Source organism: Wasmannia auropunctata, unplaced genomic scaffold (genome assembly GCF_000956235.1).
Source record: "Wasmannia auropunctata unplaced genomic scaffold, wasmannia.A_1.0 LD335998.1, whole genome shotgun sequence".
Lineage (NCBI taxonomy): Eukaryota > Metazoa > Arthropoda > Insecta > Hymenoptera > Formicidae > Wasmannia > Wasmannia auropunctata.
The window spans coordinates 1,281,118-1,301,987 of NW_012026892.1; the positions used below are offsets into that span (position 1 = coordinate 1,281,118).

At 36.6% G+C, this 20,870-nt stretch overlaps 1 protein-coding gene across 1 annotated transcript in view; it reads left to right on the forward strand.

Moving 5' to 3' along the window:
- Positions 1–20,870, forward strand: part of LOC105453618 (decaprenyl-diphosphate synthase subunit 1) — a 35,347-nt gene that overhangs the window by 3,461 nt on the left and 11,016 nt on the right. The window contains exon 2 of the mRNA XM_011695737.1: positions 19,391–19,543. Within this exon, the coding sequence (XP_011694039.1) occupies positions 19,391–19,543 (153 nt within the window). The remainder of the gene's footprint in view (positions 1–19,390; positions 19,544–20,870) is intronic.

The following is a 20,870-nucleotide window of genomic DNA, read 5'->3' on the forward strand; positions in this document are numbered from 1 at the left end:
ACTTTATATTGACTAAACAAGTTGTATCTTTCAAGTTTATATTGCATAATTTTAACGCAGTTAATGCGTTCTCATAAGTAGGTCGGTTTATTACCTCGTTATTCAAATCGCTGTTGCTTAAACTTGGCGTGATTAATCCATGAGTGGAATGGTATATATATATATTGAATAGTACTGGTAGTACACGCAGTCGACTAATTTTTCTCTGTTCGGTTGTACCTAACCGTGAACGGACAGGCGAAAGGTGCAGGAAGTAAATCAAAAGAGGTTTTTTAAGACCGCGATATCGAATTGTATCTTGAATTCCTATAATACGATACTTTGTTGCAACATTGGAGAATAATTTAATATGTCCTTCCTACAATAAAAAAAAATGCAGTGACTATGCTCGTTTTCCTTGCGAAACACGCAATTTTATGTTCACGGTTCTTATACGTTCTTATTGGCGATTTGATGATTCACACAGATGAGATTTAATTTAATATGTTTCTTCTATTTATCGTAAGCAAAGTGCGGTAGCGAATATTTTGGTACGTATTTTCGGAGATTTGAGAAATTTTTGCAATCTATTATAATTATTGGTAAATAATACTTGGATAATCTATGCATGTGTCATATATATATTTTTATTTGTATATTTTAGTCTCTTTAATTATTAGATAAACAAAGTTATTAACTTTATTAAATAAAATTTCCTGTTAACTACATAATAAATAGAGCTATTAGCAATTAGATTTATACTTTATTTGTCATATTATATAGGTTAACAATTAGAATATATTCTTTTAGTTTATGTTTATATATATATATTTTTTTTTGTTTCATGGTCCATATTTACGGCATATTAATACACAATTAAATGACTGCGTATCCACACACGGTACCAACTGCGATATCAAGTGCTGAAATAAATCTCGAATTTAAATCACAACTACCGCGGACAGAAATAGAATCAGCTGGGGATTTACCCTGCACACATACAGGAAAAAATTATACATTTCGTGCGCGTAATCGGTTTTGACGATTTGTACGCCAAAAATCTTTCTCGGATTTCAATCCGATAAATATGCAAACGGAATGGCTGCGTGATCCTAAGACGAAGCAGCTTGCACTCACGCATGCAGAATACTTACAAGTGTACCCTTATACGCAGGATTAACGCGGATAAGCAACGTTGAGCAATGAAGGCTATAAATGTCATGAAGTATAGAAATGTTCTCAGCCATTATTATGATAGAGAATGTTGTATGCCGGATATAATGGCTTGGAAAAATCGGGGTATCCGTATCGAAACAGCCTTGAAAGACTTTTGTAATTAGAGAGAAGCTTATAAAATGTTTACGGAGGGGAAGACCGCAGGCGATCGGGAATAACAAGCAGAATGCATTGTTAGAACATGTTCAATGATAATTATTTCAGAGCAAATTTTGTGATCGATAACACTGTACAATACGAAATTTGCCTTGAAGTTTAACAAATCATTTCTTTAACAAGTCGTTTCTTATGTAGATACTTTCAGTTATTAAACACAAATCTGAGCATGAAATGTTTGCATTACATTTAGGGACGGATTTAAAGTGGCCGACCAAATTTCAAAAATTTGTAAAATTAAATTTTACAAATAGCGGCCATATTAAATCTGCTGTTTTGAATTTTTAGAATGAGTTTAAATTCGTGTTCAGCGATTCCAATATAAAAGTGTTATATTTTGTGGAAATTTGTTTTTTTTTAGAATTAAATGTTTCCCCGAACGGATTCATAGATTAGATAAGGTCAGTTTCAGTGAAATTAGATACAACCTTAAAATTACTCTTGTTTGATTTATTTTTTATTTTATAGCCATAGTTCAGATCTTTCAAACTTTGCGAAAGTAACTTTGTAGCACAATCTAAAGTTATTAATTATTGAAAAATATCAAAATTGCAATTTTCAGCTTTCATAGCAGATTTCTCAAAATTTTGACGTGATAGAGACGCTTAAATTCGTGTTTAATAGTAAAAAATACATAAGAAATGACTTGTAAAATTTTAATTTAAAAAAAAGGTGATTTTTTGTTGCTCAGTGTACTCTTTGTCGGCAATTTCGTTCACCAAATTAGCCATCGGCATTTTGTAAAAACAGGCGCGGTTTTTCTATGCTAATTCAGTTACAGGTACTTCGTCGGTAATTCGTTGCGTTAACAAGAATAATTGCATTGTCAGTATATTCATGCATTCCTGCACGTGTGCATTTGCACACGTGCACCTTATACCAGAACGGAATAGCGAAAGTGCCTATGGCGCGCGTTAATAGGGTAACTCATTTTCAACGGAAAGTGCTTGGGTAATCTTTATATAAAAATGCAATTTTACTGAATAATCTAACGGCTTGAACCAATCTAATTTCCACTGATGACAATTAGTGAAAGAAAAAGCTTAATCCGAAATTAATTACATCTTAATTCGTCTTTTTATCGGTGAAATTATCTAATGATTCGTAGATATTTAGAAAATAGACGCGCTAAGGGCCGGCTTTCAAATGAAAGTTATGTAAAATCGATTTGAATTTTATTATTGTCCTCTCGATTCCTTGGTCATTCAATCGCACTTCGACTATTTGAATATTAAGAGAAGAAATACATAATATGTGCAATTTTATATATAGACACATTAATTTTCATATGAGAGGTGAAAAAAGTTCTATAAAACAATTTAAAATAGCTCACATTAATTCTCACGAAACTGTCTCGAAAATCTCTTGTCGAACCAGAAACAACGAGTACACTGATGAAAGTAGTAATTAGAATTCATTATCGTACAAAAGAAATGTATATGTAAATGTTTATACAGTCACTTTGCAATTGAATCATGAATCCTTGGAAAACAATGTAGAGTTAATAACTAGGAGTTATCGCGAGGAGGTGAGAGAAAGGATGTCGCCGCTTCAAGAACGTATAATTGCCTGCGGTATATTATTATGCTAGCTCTGTTAGCTTTGAGGACAATCTTGAAATATTACAGAAGGAAGAACCGAACGCGCAATTATGTTTCATGGACAGACTAACTGTACTTACAAATAAGCTAAAGTTAAGTTTAGTATAAAGTAAAGTTTAGTAACGCGAAGCAAGTGTCCAACTACGGTAAATTGCATCGTTATATTGTTGCATATATGAATTTTTAATTGATTTAATAATGACAATTATTTAACAAATTTTCATTTAACTATCTAAGATTAGCACTTAAAACGAACGACAAGAGACATCTAAGTTATGTCAAAATAAATAATTTTTTAATTATTTAAATAATTTAATTTTGTATGATTTAAATAATTTTTTTATTTACGTTATTATTTTTTAAACGCGTCGACACGAGATTTGATATAGATCGAAATTCTCAATCGTTGATACGTGTAATAATGCTGGACAGTTTTACAATGCGGTAAGTCCCCGAATGATTTGTAGCGTATATATGCCCGTGCGAAGAATATACTTGACGTAATTTATATCTTCACGTCTAAAGTTAAGCGAATAGGTCACAGTACCATTGACTTCGAAGCTTTATTTTATAATACAATTGGACAGCTATAAATATTTCAAATATATGTATATGCGAAAACATGATAATTAGAAAGAAATTTTCAAACAACATGTTAAATAACGACATTAGATAATTTTAATATTAAATTAACAAATTAAGAAGTATATGAACCAGTTAAAAGTAGCTTTGGATTCTTTAATTAATAATCATAATGTGCAAATGTCTTGATACAATACACTCGACCCAGTAATATCTAATTCAGACGTGAAGACATAACTGTGGGCGAGTATACGTTTGATTCATGTGCGCCCTGAAGTGCGTCAGATGATGCGTCTCATGCATGATGAACATGAAGATGCGATACGGCACGTAGCTATCGACATAATTTGCAAAGCCATAGGGATAAGACCAGCATTTAAATTGCTTAGATTGCATGATAAGATATAATGACGAATGATGATGACGAAATTATTTTACGATGGCTTCTTAGCATAAATGAAAAGAATTCTTAACATTATTATGTAGAGAATTCTTAACATTGCGTAACACATTGGAAATGTATAAACGAGCATGTTATATAAAAAAAAATCTTATGAAATCACGTATAGGTAGTGCAGTGTCCTATAACAAGCATTATAATGTTACGTATATTTGATAGAGCAATCAATAACCATATTGGTTTCCAGTTTATTTTAACATAGCGGAAAATATGCTTTTCTCCTCTATTGTAAATTTATATCCAACGAGGACTGTGAAAGGAAAATTCTATGGGAAAATAAGTTCGAATTTTTTTAAACTGATATTGCTTCAATCAATAGCTATAATTATTATTAACTTATTAATCTTAACGTTTCTCACAAGAGTATTCCCATTTCGAGAGAAACAGTCTTTAACCTTTACGTACTGTACCTCGCATAGACATAGTAATTTAATCCGCTAGTTCCGGATATTTTCTATAGTTTACTTTCATACTGACATACAACATCCGCTTTCTCGCTGTAAATTACCATATGGCAAATGATGATGATCGTCCCGTATTTAAAATAGGTAGCTATTGCAGAATCAAATTGATCGGTAATTATTCTCAAACGGCGAATAAAGATATGTGTAACTATAGAACGCGACAGAAGATTATATTTTTATGACAAACATGTTATGATAAAGTTTTTAACTAAAAATGCACGTTTTTAGAGATGTTGAGATAAATATATTTACAATATTTATTAACGATTTTTCGGACACAGCAAAGAGACCAACAAATTGCTCTCGCGTTTTCTTACTGTCATTATTATGAGAGAAAAAAAAATCGTTTGAACACTTGTACAAATAAATACACAAAGTCAGAGCGTCGTATTTCACAACAGGAAGTTGTTCAATACCTTTGTGTCTCCCGAAAACGGAGAAGTATATGCTCACCAAATACACGCGAGATGTAGAGAACTTTCTCTGCCGTGGTGCTGGATAATATATGTTTAGATTGTATTCAAATAGATTATTTTTCCATGTAGGATTTATGTTTTCTCGAATGTTAATGGATACGTCGACAGTATATATTTAAGAAAATTGCAGATTGAAGACGATTTAGAAGTAACATTTACGTACGATTTTCGGCTTGAATACAAAATTCGAAACTCCTTGACGGATATAGAATCGAAAAAAGCATTCTAGGATTTTGTTTCAAGCGAGAATTTAATATATGTTGGCGAAACGAATTCGTGGATGTATATTTTCGCTAAGAAAGAAAAAAAAGAAATAACCGGTCCATCTTTATACCCTTGACTGGCACGTGCTGTTTCCGCATTTTTTAAAATGTCATTCGCAAACGGATATCACGTAAGCCGCCTGCTAAACTGTCCCGAGGACATTAAAAAGAGACGTCGCAACGTACATGACGAATACAACGTTAGCGTTGTCTCATTTTGTAGTCCAATCGTGCAGCGATTCCAAGGCTCGTGGCATCGCGCAAAGGTGTATCGACGAAGATCCTTGAGGAGAAAAGAGTAAAGGCATGACGGGTCGTCGACACTGCTATACTTTCTTTATCATTAACGTGCTATTGATTTCAACAAAAATGGGAAACATGGAATAGACGTTTCTCATTAAGAATTTGCGAGAGAGATTCTAATATTTTTTAGCAAATTACGAAATATGAATAAAGAAAAACCGAGAAAAACCGTGTTGAGATTTTCAAATATATCGAAAAAGAATCGTTTTTCAAAGAAAATGATAAATTCAGATAAAAATTTTGCAGATTTGAGAGTAAAATACAATATGTACAATAAATCTTTTTAAAGTATCTTTATGATGTATATCTAAAATAAATTTATAATTTATAGAAACTACTTCGCTATTGTGCTACTACTTTGTGTATTACAATATCGTTAGAAAAAATAAATAAAATTTGAAATTAATAACATAGTATTAATGCAATGCAATTTCGATGAATTATAAATTTATCTTATTTGTTACGTTTATTTGCAGCAATCAATCACTAATTCACCACAAATGTTATACATGCAATATGCGGTATTAGATGGATGTTACGCATACAATATTTTGTCTAACGTTTGTAAGTGCGCGAAATCACACACAGTTCATGCATGACTCCGTTTAATCGTAATCTACAAATGTGACCTATTGCAAATTCTTCATATTTCAAAAAAATATCGTTTAAGAAAAAATGGCAAATATACTTTTATAACTTTTTTTTCAAGAAAAAAAAACAAATGTATACATTAAATGAAATCAAAAGTTTGATCTATATAAAAAAGAATTTATAGTAAATTTAATATCCGCACTATTTTGCTTATTTGAGATCTGATTCGTGCAATTTCAGCACCGTAGGGCTTAATAAAGACAAGTATCGCGAAGGACGTGACAACTACGCAAGATAAACGATATCGAACCCTTCCTTTGGCGATGAAATGGTCAGTTTCTCCATGATGAGAACGGCACGCAGGTGCCCTCGATATCCAAATGCGAGTCGCGGTAAAAGTTGAGCGATTACGTACTACGTACTTGTTTTTAACTGTTGAACGACCAGTTGTGGATGCCTTCTTCGTCTCGCGCAGTGGTCCTGATTCGAGTTCGCAAAAGCAGAGGGGGTGGGGAGAGAGAGAGAGAGAGAGAGAGAGAGAGAGAGAGAGAGAGAGATCCATTTCATGACGGAACACCAATCCGGTGTATTTTGTCGCAACGGGAAAAATCAATCTCTTCTTGAAAATAAAGCGCGTTTTCAACGCGAGTATAATTCACGCTCAACTTTGATACAAGGAATCAGCTTTCTCTGACAATTACAAATGATTTATCGTTAGAAATGCGGGTGACTGTCCGATTATCCGGATTGTCGAGCAATCGACTTTCCTATTCTATCGTACACGTAGTGCCTTTAACTTATTTGAAGTATTAATTGTCAACTTTTGTTATTATCACATTCGAGTGGCACATACGTTTGTAACTGCAGTGACTTCACAGGGTAGAAGATTAATGAGACTATTCCAGCTTGAAGAGAGGTGGTCAAGTACCGTCGAGACGTGATTATCTAGTGTAGGTCGAGATTATTTGGCTTTAATAATTTATCGAGATTGGTTATTGTATTATGCTAATGAAATGTGCAGCATTCTCGAGTTACGCGTATTGCAATGCTACTTTAGATATCTGTATCTGGAATTGCGACCTCTAACAACTTCGTCATATCTCTCACGTTTTTAGAAATAGCAGAACACTAACTATAAAAATTATGTCTATATTTCAGATATTGTATTTGCGATATCGTATTGCTGATTTTATTCATACATCTATAACAAGTTGTTACGATTCGTAAGTTCGTGGATATTTAATATGTTTTACTTTTACCAAAAAGTATTTCTTACAACTATTTCTTCTTAAGACAGATTATTTCTTGTGGCTTTTCCTTAATCACGCCGTTGCAAAATCGCCACTTTCCTAAATTAATAATCCGAAGCAATTAGCGATGTGAGCAGCAGTTCGAACGGGTGAAAGTAACTAATTCAATTAAGCATCATAATGAGGAGCAGACGCGTATAGCGTTAAATAATTCAGATCACAAAACATGTTCTGGCTTTTAAAAGTTACATAAAGTGTACCGTAATCCGTTGCACCGATCTACGACCTTAACGTAAACTGCGCTATTATTTCGAGCACGAATCTAAGAATAGGGAAAAATTTTAAATTAACTTGTTAAGATGCCAAAAATAAACTATTTTTCTGAAAATCTAAAAATAACGTTGAATTAAAATCGAATTAATAACTCTGTTAAATAATAACAAGCGAAATTAAAATTGTGCATTTATACAGCAGTACAATACAATGTATGAATAATACCGCATCGTATATCGCAATTCACGTTGTCTACGTAAATATCTATAATAAAATTTAAGATAAAAAAATGTATAAAATTGCAATTTTTAATAATTCTTTGTATTACGCTCCGTGGTGCAGCGCAGCGCGCAGAGAAGACTATCTCTAACGAAGATTAGTGAAATCTTTCGCTCCGTGCCGAGCGCCGAGCGAGCGCTTTGAGATCGAGAGTGATAGGAACTCGGACATTATACTGCAGAGAAATGTTAATAAAATCTCTCAGCCACGCGTAGCTAATTTCACACGAGAAGGAACCAAGGAGGAGAAAGACCCTCCTCGAAACTCTCATCGGATTCCTCTCAAACGCTCGCCATTTATTTCACTCCCCTCTTTGATCTACAAGAAACTTTCTTCGGACCTGTTTGGTAACTTCCCACTGGTATATGCATTCCCATATATCGAGGCCGATCACACAGTAAATCTGATTTTTAATTATGCCAATGGTCATAGACCTTTTCAATAAAAGTTGTATGTAAATAGCTTATGTTAATGTTACCTTGTAGCGGATAGAGACTACAAGTTTTTCTTACGAGACACTACGACGCCAGACATCTAATCTTCATTCATTAATTTTAACGCTAATGAGTCTAAAATGTTCTCATTTTAGATTATCATTTGATTATCGATACATGCTCACGGGCTGCATCAGCTGTAGGGTGAAGCGATCGATGCCGCTTTAATTTATTCAATGTCGATGCAGTCCGACTCCCTGTCACTTTCAAAGTCCCGCGGACGATCTCGTTAATAAGAAGCTCAAATAAAATCACAGAAAAACACACACACACACAGATGCATGCAAGAACATTATTCTGGAGAGAAGCTAACTGTTGTAGTGTAAGCAATTTGGAATTAATAGTGTTAGTAATCTCTGTCTTGCGAGATAAAATTTCTCTTTGAGATATACATATAAAACCAGTGTTCTGAATATCTTTTCTCTTCTTTAATTCGTCCGTTGAAAATTTAATACAAATTGGAACGAGTCTGTTAGCTCGATGCGATTTTAATTAATAGTCACGACGACGTACGTTCGCGCGCGTGCGATGATTATCGAACATTATTGAGAGACACGATAAAAAGCCCCGAGACACACATAATGACGGCGTTTACGGCGAAAAATTCCCGTTTTTCAAATCTTCTCTCACGATGGCCCGAAGTATATAACGCGATTGATACGCTAATAAGTCCGATACGCTTCTCTCCGCCTTTTGGTACGTTCCATTCATTCGGCGACTACGTGCCACTTTAACGCGGCCGAGCCTGCTGCGAGAGGGAAAAGTGGATGACGATTGTTCGCCGCGGCAGAACGTCCGTGGAAAGTTCTCGTGGAATGCGTACTGACCTTGATTATTCGAAGCATCCGCTTGGACGACGCCACGCCGTCGTGGTCGTTGGTCCCGCATTGTTTACTCTCTACTTAGTATAAGGTTTCAAGGTAATCCAGTACCCGCAATATAGGTACAAAGGGACGTACAAATACAGCCTGCTTGAGAACTTTATTGCCGATCCAATAAAAATTTAAATATGCAAGTAGCAATTGCCTTGAATTGCACCCGAATACACGGAGACGTGTCTAAAGATAAATCGCGGCGAGACGCTGAAAGCACGTTTTTTTTTAGTGCAAAAAGTGGACGCCGAGTTTAATTTCGCTCCAGCGCGATGGGATCTTCTCATTTTTTAAATTCATCTTTTTCATACTCTTCCTCAAGGTTGCACGAAAAAGGAAGCGTAAGACTTAGGAACTGGAAGATAATGAGAATCCTCGACGTGACTGAATGCCCGTACATTATGCGATGGCACGTGAGAACTCGTTAGACGCGCCGCCGCGCGCCGCGCCGCGCGAAATACTCTCCCTAAGAGTATCATCATACGTAATACACAATCAATGGTCAATAGCGTTCCGACATTTGCATAATCAATGCGTGGATGTAACGCGTTCCAGAACACGCGCGGGCAGCCTTGCACGTAATCGCCCGCAATTCGGATGAAGCGGTACTCCGTCACACTCCTTCAAGGCGATGACTTTTTCGACCTAAGTAATTGCTCAAACAGCCGCATGTGTGTACCGCAAGCAAACATGTTTCGCATTAGTTTCCTGGTATTTTTGGAGGAGCGATATGCGTATCAACGCTAACATTTAAATCGACGTACCGAGTACCGCGTAATGACGCACTTCGGAACAAATAGAAACTCCGATTATACATTAGCGGGGGATACGTAGGGGGATATTGTGCGCACCATTGCGTGCCAGCAACTTTTACCATGCGCCATGTATGGTGCATTTGGCGGTCGCCTCTTTCTCCCCGGTTGTTCGTAACCGTTTATGGTTAGCCGTGTCCGCGCTTAGGCGTTACCGAGAAGAAAAAAACTCCGGACAATTAAATCAATACTTTACTTCGCAGTCGTGAGAAGTTTTCTCCGAAATAAGTTTATGATTATCCATGCCCGCGCTTAGGCATTACCGAGAAAAAAACGCTGGATAATTAAATCAAGACTTTTCTTCGAAATAAGTTCATGGTTAGCCATGCCCGCGCTTAGGTGTTGCCGAGAAAAAACGCCGGATAATTAAATCAATACTTTACTTCTCAGTCGTGAGAAGTTTTCTCCGAAATAAGTTTATGATTATCCATGCTCGCGCTTAGGCATTACCGAGAAAAAAAAACGCTGGATAATTAAATCAAAACTTTTCTTCGAAATAAGTTCATGGTTAGCCATGCCCGCGCTTAAGGCGTTACCGAGAAGAAAAATACGTCGGACAATTAAATCAATACTTTTCTTCGCAGTAGTGAGAAGTTTTCTCGGAAATAAGTTTATGATTATCCATGCCCGCGCTTAGGCATTACCGAGAAAAAAAACGCTGGATAATTAAATCAAGAGTTTTCTTCGAAATAAGTTCATGGTTAGCCTAAGCCCGCGCTTAGGTGTTGCTGAGAAAAAACGCCGGATAATTAAATCAAGATTTTTCTTCGCAGTCGTGAAAAGTTTTCTCCGAAATAATTACTTGCTTCAAGTTCAACGGCCTTTCTCAGAGCCGATGGAGGAAAAAAATTATTTATGGACTTCTCAATTAAATGAAATTGACGTCACGCAATTACGAACGTGTGATTGCACGATACGATAAGTGCGTAAACGGTGCAACTCGATAAAAATATCGGAGGGAGGGAGGGGAGGCGGGAGGATCAATTATTTCTCGCGCTCTAAGATCCGAAGGCATCTTAAAGGATCCTACAGCGCGCGGAGAATCGTGAGAGTGACCTTGATTCCTTCGATCGGATACGTGCATTAGAGCACGCCGCGCCGCCGCCGTTCATCGGAACGGACATCAGCACCGATGAACATGGCGAGCGATTCCAGAATGTGGGTCGACCAACGTTCACGGAGAAAGTGTATTTTCCCACTCCGCGTCTCTTGACATTCGATATCGTTCTTCGAGCACGGCGAAGACTCGCGGCGTAGCTTCTTCGTTCTTCCTACCGAAAGTAAACGGCGAGCAACGATTTCATTCATACCGATCCTTCACCTGCTACGCCCGGAAATTCTTTTCGAGACAAAATACTGACTGCGTTTATTGAAACTACACATGGGGAGATACTACATTTATCTTATCTGAGCATTGAATCTCAATGAATGTTAAACCTTTTAAAAGATACGTGATAACTTGTAATAGTTTAACAAAGAGTAAATTTTAATTTTACTTATTTACTCCTAAAAAGGAAGAGCTACTTTATAATATATTTCTATATTAATACTGCCCATGCGAGCACCTTGCGTATATATTTTTTAAAATTATATATGCAATTGTATATTATTATAAATATATACTACTGTACAATTTATATATTAATACGTATATATTTATATTAATTATACTATGTTGTAAGTACATTTTATTTTAAAAAATTGTTTGATAATTAATGAAATTTATCTACGTTAACGATTGTAAAGTAGATCAGAGATTGTGTGTATAATATTAGTCGTAGATAGGATAGCTTTGAAGCGTTTTTTCTGAAATACCATTGATTGCTGCGAATATTATCGAAACGATTTTCCAAAGAAAGTAGCAAGAGGCCTGGATGCCAATCGTGAGGTGAAAGCTATCTTCCTGGCGAGCAAACAAAGTACGGCTGTTGGGGACGTCAAAGATTTGGCAACATGCACTTCGCGCGTCGACAAGCGGTTGCTTCTCGAGAGGAGCACAAATCCTTCGCGTAACGCGCGTCACGCGCATCAAGGGGGTCGTACAAACGACAATACAATTTCCATACGGTGTCCATCGTTATTGCTTCGTTAACGATTATAGCTTCGTTTTGCAATCGGGCTCGGCTCGGCTTGGCTCGGCATGGGAACGGCCACGGGCCTGACGGACACCATGGTCCGTCCTTTTAATTGCATAACCCGCTCCTGTCCGAGTAACATATGTAAATATCGGGAGGGGAAATATCATATTCCAATTATAAGGAGAAGGTGAAAGAAGGTGAAAGCGTCCTCCGCTACTGGTTTGAAATTTTGTGTCGTCGGTTAATTCTTATGTCACGGACCGTTTGCCGTCACGCGATCTGAACTTCAGCCTTGCACCTTTACCAGAAAGAGGCGAGAACGTGTCCAGCATGCCTGTACGGATGATTTTATGATGCACAATCGCTGCCGCAAACGGATAGGAATGATAGACGCGTTTTATGCTTGCTGAAGAGTTAATGTAGACGTAGAATGTAAGCTCTACTGACGAAGAAGTGAACGTATGAGATCATTTCTTGTTAAATCTGTACATTGCCGTTTACGTACAATGTGTTATAATATACATAGGAGATTCATCACTTTATTTTTGCTGTCAAAATTTTAATAAAAACCGAAATTATAAATTATGTTATTTTTTCCATTGTAAATTTTATTTGCAAAGTAAAACTTTTTCAGTTATGACGTAAATGAAGATAATACAATCTTTTATTGTACGTAATAAAAATTCGGATTGTTATTTCGATTTCAAAATTACTATGTAGTATCTCTGCACTTGTAGGTTTTTATCTGCTCATAACCGCGTTTTCTATTACTGTGGCTAAAGTTTCAACTGACATTGCAGTAATTTCTTGGCGCTTCTTTCTCTTTGTTAAAGAGAAGGTCTAAGCCACTAAGCTAACTAACAATTTTGAGTATCTGAGAAATCATGTACTCTCTGCACTCGAGCGCATTCTCTTGCTTCTATTTTATTTACGTTGCACAATTACATTTACGTATGTAATAGAATGTATGTTACACGTTTCACATATGTGACGTAGCTGGGAAATCGGTAAAAAAAAGAAATTTTCAAATAATTGTATAACTTACGATTGAGCAATTGAAATTTAATTAGAAAAGATACGGATTACAACTTTTTTTGGAGTTTCTTGACATAGAATTTCTGGAATTCCCGAATTCGTCATTTCATTGTCGAAATTTTGTTTTACCGAGAACGATATCTCGTTTCATATCAACAAAGACACACGTAAAATAAAACTTTGATAACGAAACGTCTACAACGAATTCGGAAATACCAAGTATTATATACGTTCCAAGAAATAATTCCAAGGAAATTGTTATAATTCGTATCTTCTTTAATTGAGTCTTAATTTCTCTATTCTAAGTTACGTGATTATTAAAAATTTTTTTTATCGATTTCTCAGCAATATAAAATATGTGATATAAGAACGTGAACTTTATTATATACGTAAATATAATTGTGCAATGTGAATAAAATGAAAGCGAGAGAATGTGCGGGAGCACAGAGAGTATATCATTTCTCAGATATCAACAAAGATATGAAACGAGACGTAAACCATCACAGTTAGCGCGAAATGTGCGTCACGGTTGCATCTGAGAGGACCAATTTTTCCTTCTCTTCTTCATAATGTTGCATTTCCAACTACCAAGGTCGGACCCAGCGCAACCAGTATATCTTATCTTTGTTGTTGCTCTCAAACTGATTCTCTCCTTTTCCTCCTTCCCTTTCTCTTCCTCCTCTCTCCACTTTGTAATATCTGGAAACGTATTCGTTCTACTCTTGTTGGGTTTATTATTATTATTATACCAGTTACTTGCGCCGAGCAACTGGCGGCCTTTTCAATTGAGATTCTTTGTGCAACACGGTCCATCATATATATGCTCGTTTACGTCGCGCCTACATCGTAGACGTCGAGTAGGGTTCGAAGGCCGTCACGACTATTTCTCCCACCACCGTCGGTGATCCCCGGCCAAGTTTATAGTCGTCGCATTGCCACAGTCCACCTCGCGGCAAGTGTCGGGCAGCGTCCAGTCATGTAATCGCGCTTTCACCTCTTACAAAAACGCCGAACCCGGATAGCTAATTCCGATTTAAGACGATCTATGAGCTCCACCCAAATCTCGATCCGCGAATTCCACGCGCGTATTTCGCAGTAGTCGGCGTCGGCGTCGGCGTCCACGCCGGTGGGTGGTCGCGAACGGCTTGGCGAACGTCAGAAGGCGTTCTACCCTCGGCGGTAGTCCTACATTGCCGCGTCGCTTGTTGAGGCAAATCGAATCAAATGTCCAAACGGAATCGGACAGCCGTTAACAGGGAGACATCGCCGATAGCGTGGACCTGTCGTTTGATGCTACCTTTTTTTTCTTCATTGTATGCAAATTAGCTCCTGCCAGTCGTTAATCGCAGGTGCGACCCGGAGCGCGTTGCGACAGAGGCATAACGCTCGGAGAAGACACGCGATTTCGTAATTTCGATTTCTTACCTTTTCAGATCATCGATGTATAAACGTGAACTATCGGGTATCTTCTCCTACATATACATATATATATCAAGATATATATATAACAGGTAACTTGGTAACAGCAAAAAAATGTCTTCATCTGTTGAATTATTTATGCAGAATTAATTGAATTTAAATATACGAAGACGCTCCGCCGATGACACATTCAAAAGATAAAAATATATCTGGTTATTAATTCGACAACAATTTCTTTTAAGCGAAGATCGAAGGAGATTAAATTTAATAGTGTATTCTTAGAATGTATTTTATAAATATTTTTGCAATTAAACTGTATCTTTTAAGATTCCATTAAAATTCGTTTAAAATTGACTTTAGAAGATACCATCGAGTGTTGTCATTTATTTTTTCAAATTCAATAACTATTAAATTTAATAGTTATTTGATTGTCATTTGTGTCTTCCTGTAACATGTTAAAAGTTTCTTCGTTAATTACAAAAATTATAAGCGGTTCAACATTTGGGGAATTTCAAGGGCAGCCCGCTAAATCGGTGAAAGAATCTGTAAAGAGGACATTGGGTATTTCCAGGACGGGTCGTATCTCTTTATGGACCGTCGACGAAAATGGACGCAAATGTCTTCGTCATACTTTTGATTTACCGGTGAGAACAAACGAACAGGATTTAGAAGAGTCTCGGTATGCTAATGGTTACGTCCTAGCGTCGCTCTCCACTTTGGAGTTATGCTAACCGTTACGTGATATCACGTGACGGACAGCTTTCATAATCGATAGCGATCCATCTGTTGGCAGGTCCACAGGCATGCATCTTCATCGGCATGTTAACGCAAAGTCAACGCGCGTTCTGTACGTGCATGGCAAATCAAGCGTTGCATGTGCGGAAGGCATTATCGATCGCGCGATAATTGAAAGGCTTTTGCGCGAATCACGCGCTCATGAATGAAAATCTTTCGCTATTCGATGACGACATCGCGGGACGACTTGACTCTTGACGCGGCGGCGACGCCCGCCGACGATGGACCGCTTTCACATCCAGCATCTTCAGCCGTCGTTACCCCAATTTTCCCGCCCAGGCGGCTCCGTTCGTTTACCGCGTGTGTTCGCGCGCGCGTGAAAGTTACAAGTATTCCGAAAATATGCGTTAAAAACTTCACGTTGTATGAATCACTATTACGCGCTCGTTAGCGCCCGCTTCGTCGTTCGCATCGTTCGCTTTTTACTCCACTGCACTCGAGTGATTTTTCGCAATTAAACGTCGCGTTTATTAGGCAGTAATTATTAGCGTATAGAGTGGAAAATACGCCGGGTGAACCCACAATGGTAATGGGCATTAGGCATAGTTGTAGGCTGGAGAACCGTTTAGCGCGTTCACGCTGGTTGCTCGCGCGCTCCTTTTTTTTCTGCCAATTCGTGATTTTCCTGCGGCGTTAGCCTTGACGTCGGTTACACTCGCGGGAGACCTGTAGTAAAAGTCAGATGCAGTGAACTTGCCTATTGCCGCTACGGCTAGTTATCCAGGAATGTAATTAGCGGGGGATATGTATACGTGCACGAGCACATGGAAATAGCCAGACACGCATGGACACGCATTAAACACGCTCATTGCTCAATGTTGCATATCCTCACCGCAAATCCAAGTGTATAAAAAGTGCTCTAAAAAAAAAGAACACCGCATAATGCTGCATAAATAATTATATGAATTTACGCGGTTAAATGTTATTTTTTTCCACAAAAAACTAAATCTCATAATCTACATAAATGAGGAAGTTTTTATACACATTTGAATTTATAAAGTGCACTAAAAAAAACGCTATATCTGCCTAATTATATGAATTTACTAGTTTAAATATATTAAATTTTTTACACAAAAAACTAAATTACACACACACAAACACATATAGGTATGTAATAAATGAAGCACTTTTTACACATTTGAATTTGTAATGCTGACGAAAAAAAGGCGACTAAATTGTTTTAAATGAAACGTGAAACATCGATACAACATCATGAGATTATCATAAAATATTGATGGAGATATTCATTATATACATGTATCGATACACGGAGAGAATTTTTTTTAATTTACCCTGCAAATCATGTTAATTGCGGGATCATGTTAATTGGGGGACAATATAATATTTAGACAAATTTTAATTTGCACTAATATAATAAGTATTTTATAGTAAAATTTATTTTAGTGCACAGTAAAATTTGCCTAAATACTATATTGTCCCACAATTAACATGATTTGCAGGGTAAATTTAAAAAAAAATTCACTCCATATACATTTACGTTAAACATGAAATTTATATCGATTTATATCTATAATATTTAAATAATACGTAAGATTATGTACAAAATTACGAGTAGACCTTTTATGTGTATTTTATTTATGCATATGGCAGCAGACACTATTGGATAGAATGTGAGTCTGCGACCTGCTGAACTTAACATTATTTAGAAGTCATCTTGGCATAAGCGAAAGGATTCGATTTCCGGTCGTGTTTAATTCGATTACTTGTGCCGGTCATGTTTAATTCGATTACTTACATTCAATATTTTTTTCTTATTTATAATTATAATGTAGTATTTATATATTTTAAAAGTATAACGATTGAGAGAGAGAGAAAGGAGGGAGAAAAAAGGGAGAGAAAAAGAGAGATTATAGGCTGCATTCTGGCGCGAGCACAAGTGCCATAAAAAAAGTTGCTTTCCAGGGTCAAACGAGTTACTACGCAAACGGGTTAACGACACGCATTGTTTTTGCGGGATTGAAAGGCCGCAATAAAAAACGGTGCCTCGCATTATATCGTTATTGCGATACGCCGCGCTCGCTCAGGAAATCAATGCAACGTAGAACAACTAATTATTTTCAGGTTCTTGTAGGCCAAATTCACAAGGTTGCCTATCGCCGGCAGGTGCATTACGGTATACATGGCGCATATTTCTGCACGGCTTGCGAATGTTATTTGCCTGTCGCGGCCTCGATTAGTTCGCTGACAAATTAAACGTTGCACCGCGCGAGTATTTGCTTATGCTATAAGAAAACAAAATTTTTCCATTCAAGTACGATTATTTCTTAGTTTCATCATTATCTTTGAATACGCTTAAATTATGCCTTAATTTGAAATTCAAATTTCAGATTAATTCTGGTATGCCAAAAATTTCCATATTCTCGTATGGATGGTCTGTTAAATATAACGGATCATCCATACATATATGTATATTCATATGGATGATTTGTCGAATGCAACAGATTAAACTAATTAAAATTTTTTTTACATTACGTTACGTTGTATTTTTACGATAGAATTTCTCCTGTTTATTCGGTATGCATGCGTGTAAATGATCGAATGTGATCGCGTAACAAATTATGAAATTGAAAAGAAGAGATTATCTCAATTACATAAAAGATTTTCGATATAGAATGTAGCTATACGTGTAGTCACGCCGATGACACGCTGCACGCTAAGAAATCATGGAACATCGATCGCGAGATTCGATGACGAAAGGGGACATCGTTGTGTACAGAGCGAAAGAATGCAGTCGTTCCTTCGAACGAGTCGCTGGAAAACAGCGAGGTGTTGGTAAGCACCTGCATCATGCGTGCCACCGCTACAAAAAGAGCCACAGAGAAAAATAGGCTCGGTCAATAACTCTTTATGCAAATAAATTCGCGCTCGAATTGCGTGTCAAATTCCGTGAGTGTGAATAATGCGTGAAAAATGATATAATGCATGCGTTTGAAACATTTTGAAAAGTGTCGTTGGAAAAATGTGAAGTCAATCAAGCGTCTGATATACAACATTTATCAGACGTCTTTCTATTCGGCTGAGTACGTATCACCATCTTAAATATTTGTCTTTAAACATCCAAAACTTATCACATCAGGTGTTAATTGGGCAACGTTTCCCTCTATACCTCTTTTTTTTCCAAGATTGATTAGCGGTGTTTTCTTCGGGATGTATTTATAATCTTTAAAACTCGTCAGAAAGAGAAATATGAATGGATGGTGGACAGTTATCAGCTTCTCGCGAAACACGTAATGAGGAATCTTAATTAACGCGCTCTTTTTCGAGCGGTAAGAACTATGACGCCGGCAACGGACGTGTTGCAAGAGTAGTAGTTGCTCAAATAGGGTCAGACCGGCGACAGTAGTAAATCATGCGTTGCGTCGGACATGTATCCGAGAGAGAAATATCTCTACTCGCACTAACACGCAGTATACATTGCGCGGTAAATAATTATACTGAGAACTACGACATTTACTACCGTCACACTTATCATTTTATCTTGTCGAATGATTTATTTAATACGACATTTTTCACGACGATTTGAAACAATCTTTTTGATTGATGTTAAAAATGTTAATGACAGCAGGTCATAGCATCATAAATACTGGCATCTGCACTTTAATATTTTTAATTTCTTTTCGGATATTTTTTTGCTAAGCCTGTTTCGGTTTTTTATTAAATAAAAAATTTTAAATATATAATATTGACATATACATTAAAGAACACTCCTTTTCCTCTTTTAGAATTTAAATAATTAGCTAAATAAGGTATATATTACCACAATTAGAAAGGTTTATGATATATTCAAGGCGCTAAAAATATTCATTTCGATGACCGCGACGTTTGAAACTTGAACGGTAATAGTAAATATTTGTTCCGATGATAGTGCGCAGTTAATTCTGATGGCATAATATAAGTTTATGGTCAATATTTGACGTAATACAGAACTTTCTTTTTTTCTTCCATTTGCAGAACAAAACGAACACGCGGGACAGCAGGATAGGTCTCGCGAGGGCAACGAGCACTATGCAAACGCAGATGCCTGGATCTTTGCCCGATTACCAAATCGATCCTTATAGACTCGTAGAAGATGATCTTAAGGATATATTCGACGATATACAAGTGGTAAGTCTTTTTCTACTTTGATTTCATTAGAAAGTAGGATCTACGCTTCCAGCTTGTTTCTTTTTCTTCTTTTTGGAGAAGTTAAACCTGATAAAGTGATAAATAAAGTGGCAATATCTTGGCCACATTCTCTATCGTATTTGTCGACAGATTTTGAAAATGAAAATTAGTTTAATCATTTTAAAATTCCGAACAATCCGTAGAAGATCAGAATTCTTCCAAATTCTCACGAATATTGGCAACCGTAATAATTACGTAAAATCGAACAATTGCGTGTGCTGTTAGCCACGAAGAGCAATATGGGAATTAGTTACATAAAAGAAATCGAAGGCTATTAATCCTCATTCCTATACGAGGAGGCGATTGTCATTCACATGGATAGCCTCGAGAAACTTTCGGGAAGTAACAGCACACCGCCTTAGCAGCTATTTATGTAATTGACTTCATCGATATTACGTACGCTGGACTATTGTGAAATTGTGCCGGCCAACCTAAGACGAGTCCAGTGGTGCGGTAAAAAAAACGCATGTATAAAAAAGAAGTAATTAGATAAGATTGCGTAAACGAGTCGCTTTGACTTTGCATGACAGTCCCGTTAATACTTCCATTAATCCAGAGTGAAGTCGTGCACGCGATATTTTTCCTAATTCTGATAATCTGTCTGTCTCAGAATTACCTTAAGGCAGTCTTCCATTTTTAGTTTTAATTTCTAATTAAATATATATGTACATTACTTATTTTTCTCTCCAATTTTTCAAATCGATGTATGACATATCGTTTCTCACAATAATTTATCTAACTGGGAATTTATTTTTAAAAGTAATATTATTTCTTCAGAAAGAAATATTTTTTCAAATCTGAAAAATTTAGATTTTATAGAATAGAAATAGTTGTTTACCTTTTAACGTACTTTTTTCTTTTGTTATTTAATATTTATTACAATTTGATTCGGTCGTAAAATTTTGTTTAAAGTTTTAATTATGTTAAATTCAACTTTTTAAATAAGTTTTCAATTCTAAAGTCACGCGCGTGGCAGTTTATGTATATTTTGCTATTCCCAATCAGTAGATTGACGCAGCTCGGACATTTTCATTTCTTCAGTGACAAGAACAATCGTCAAGAAGCGCGTTTATAAATATTGATGAAGAGCCGTGCAATTTTCACGCGGCGGCGCCTCTGCTTAAGGCGCCCCGGCCCGCAAGCGAAAGCAGCTCGACTTCACGGTCTGCATATGGTCGAGAGGAGAACTTTTACTCACAAACGCGCCGTTCGCGTATATACGTCAAACGGTGTGAAATTCGCGCAATCTATAGAAGACGATACTATT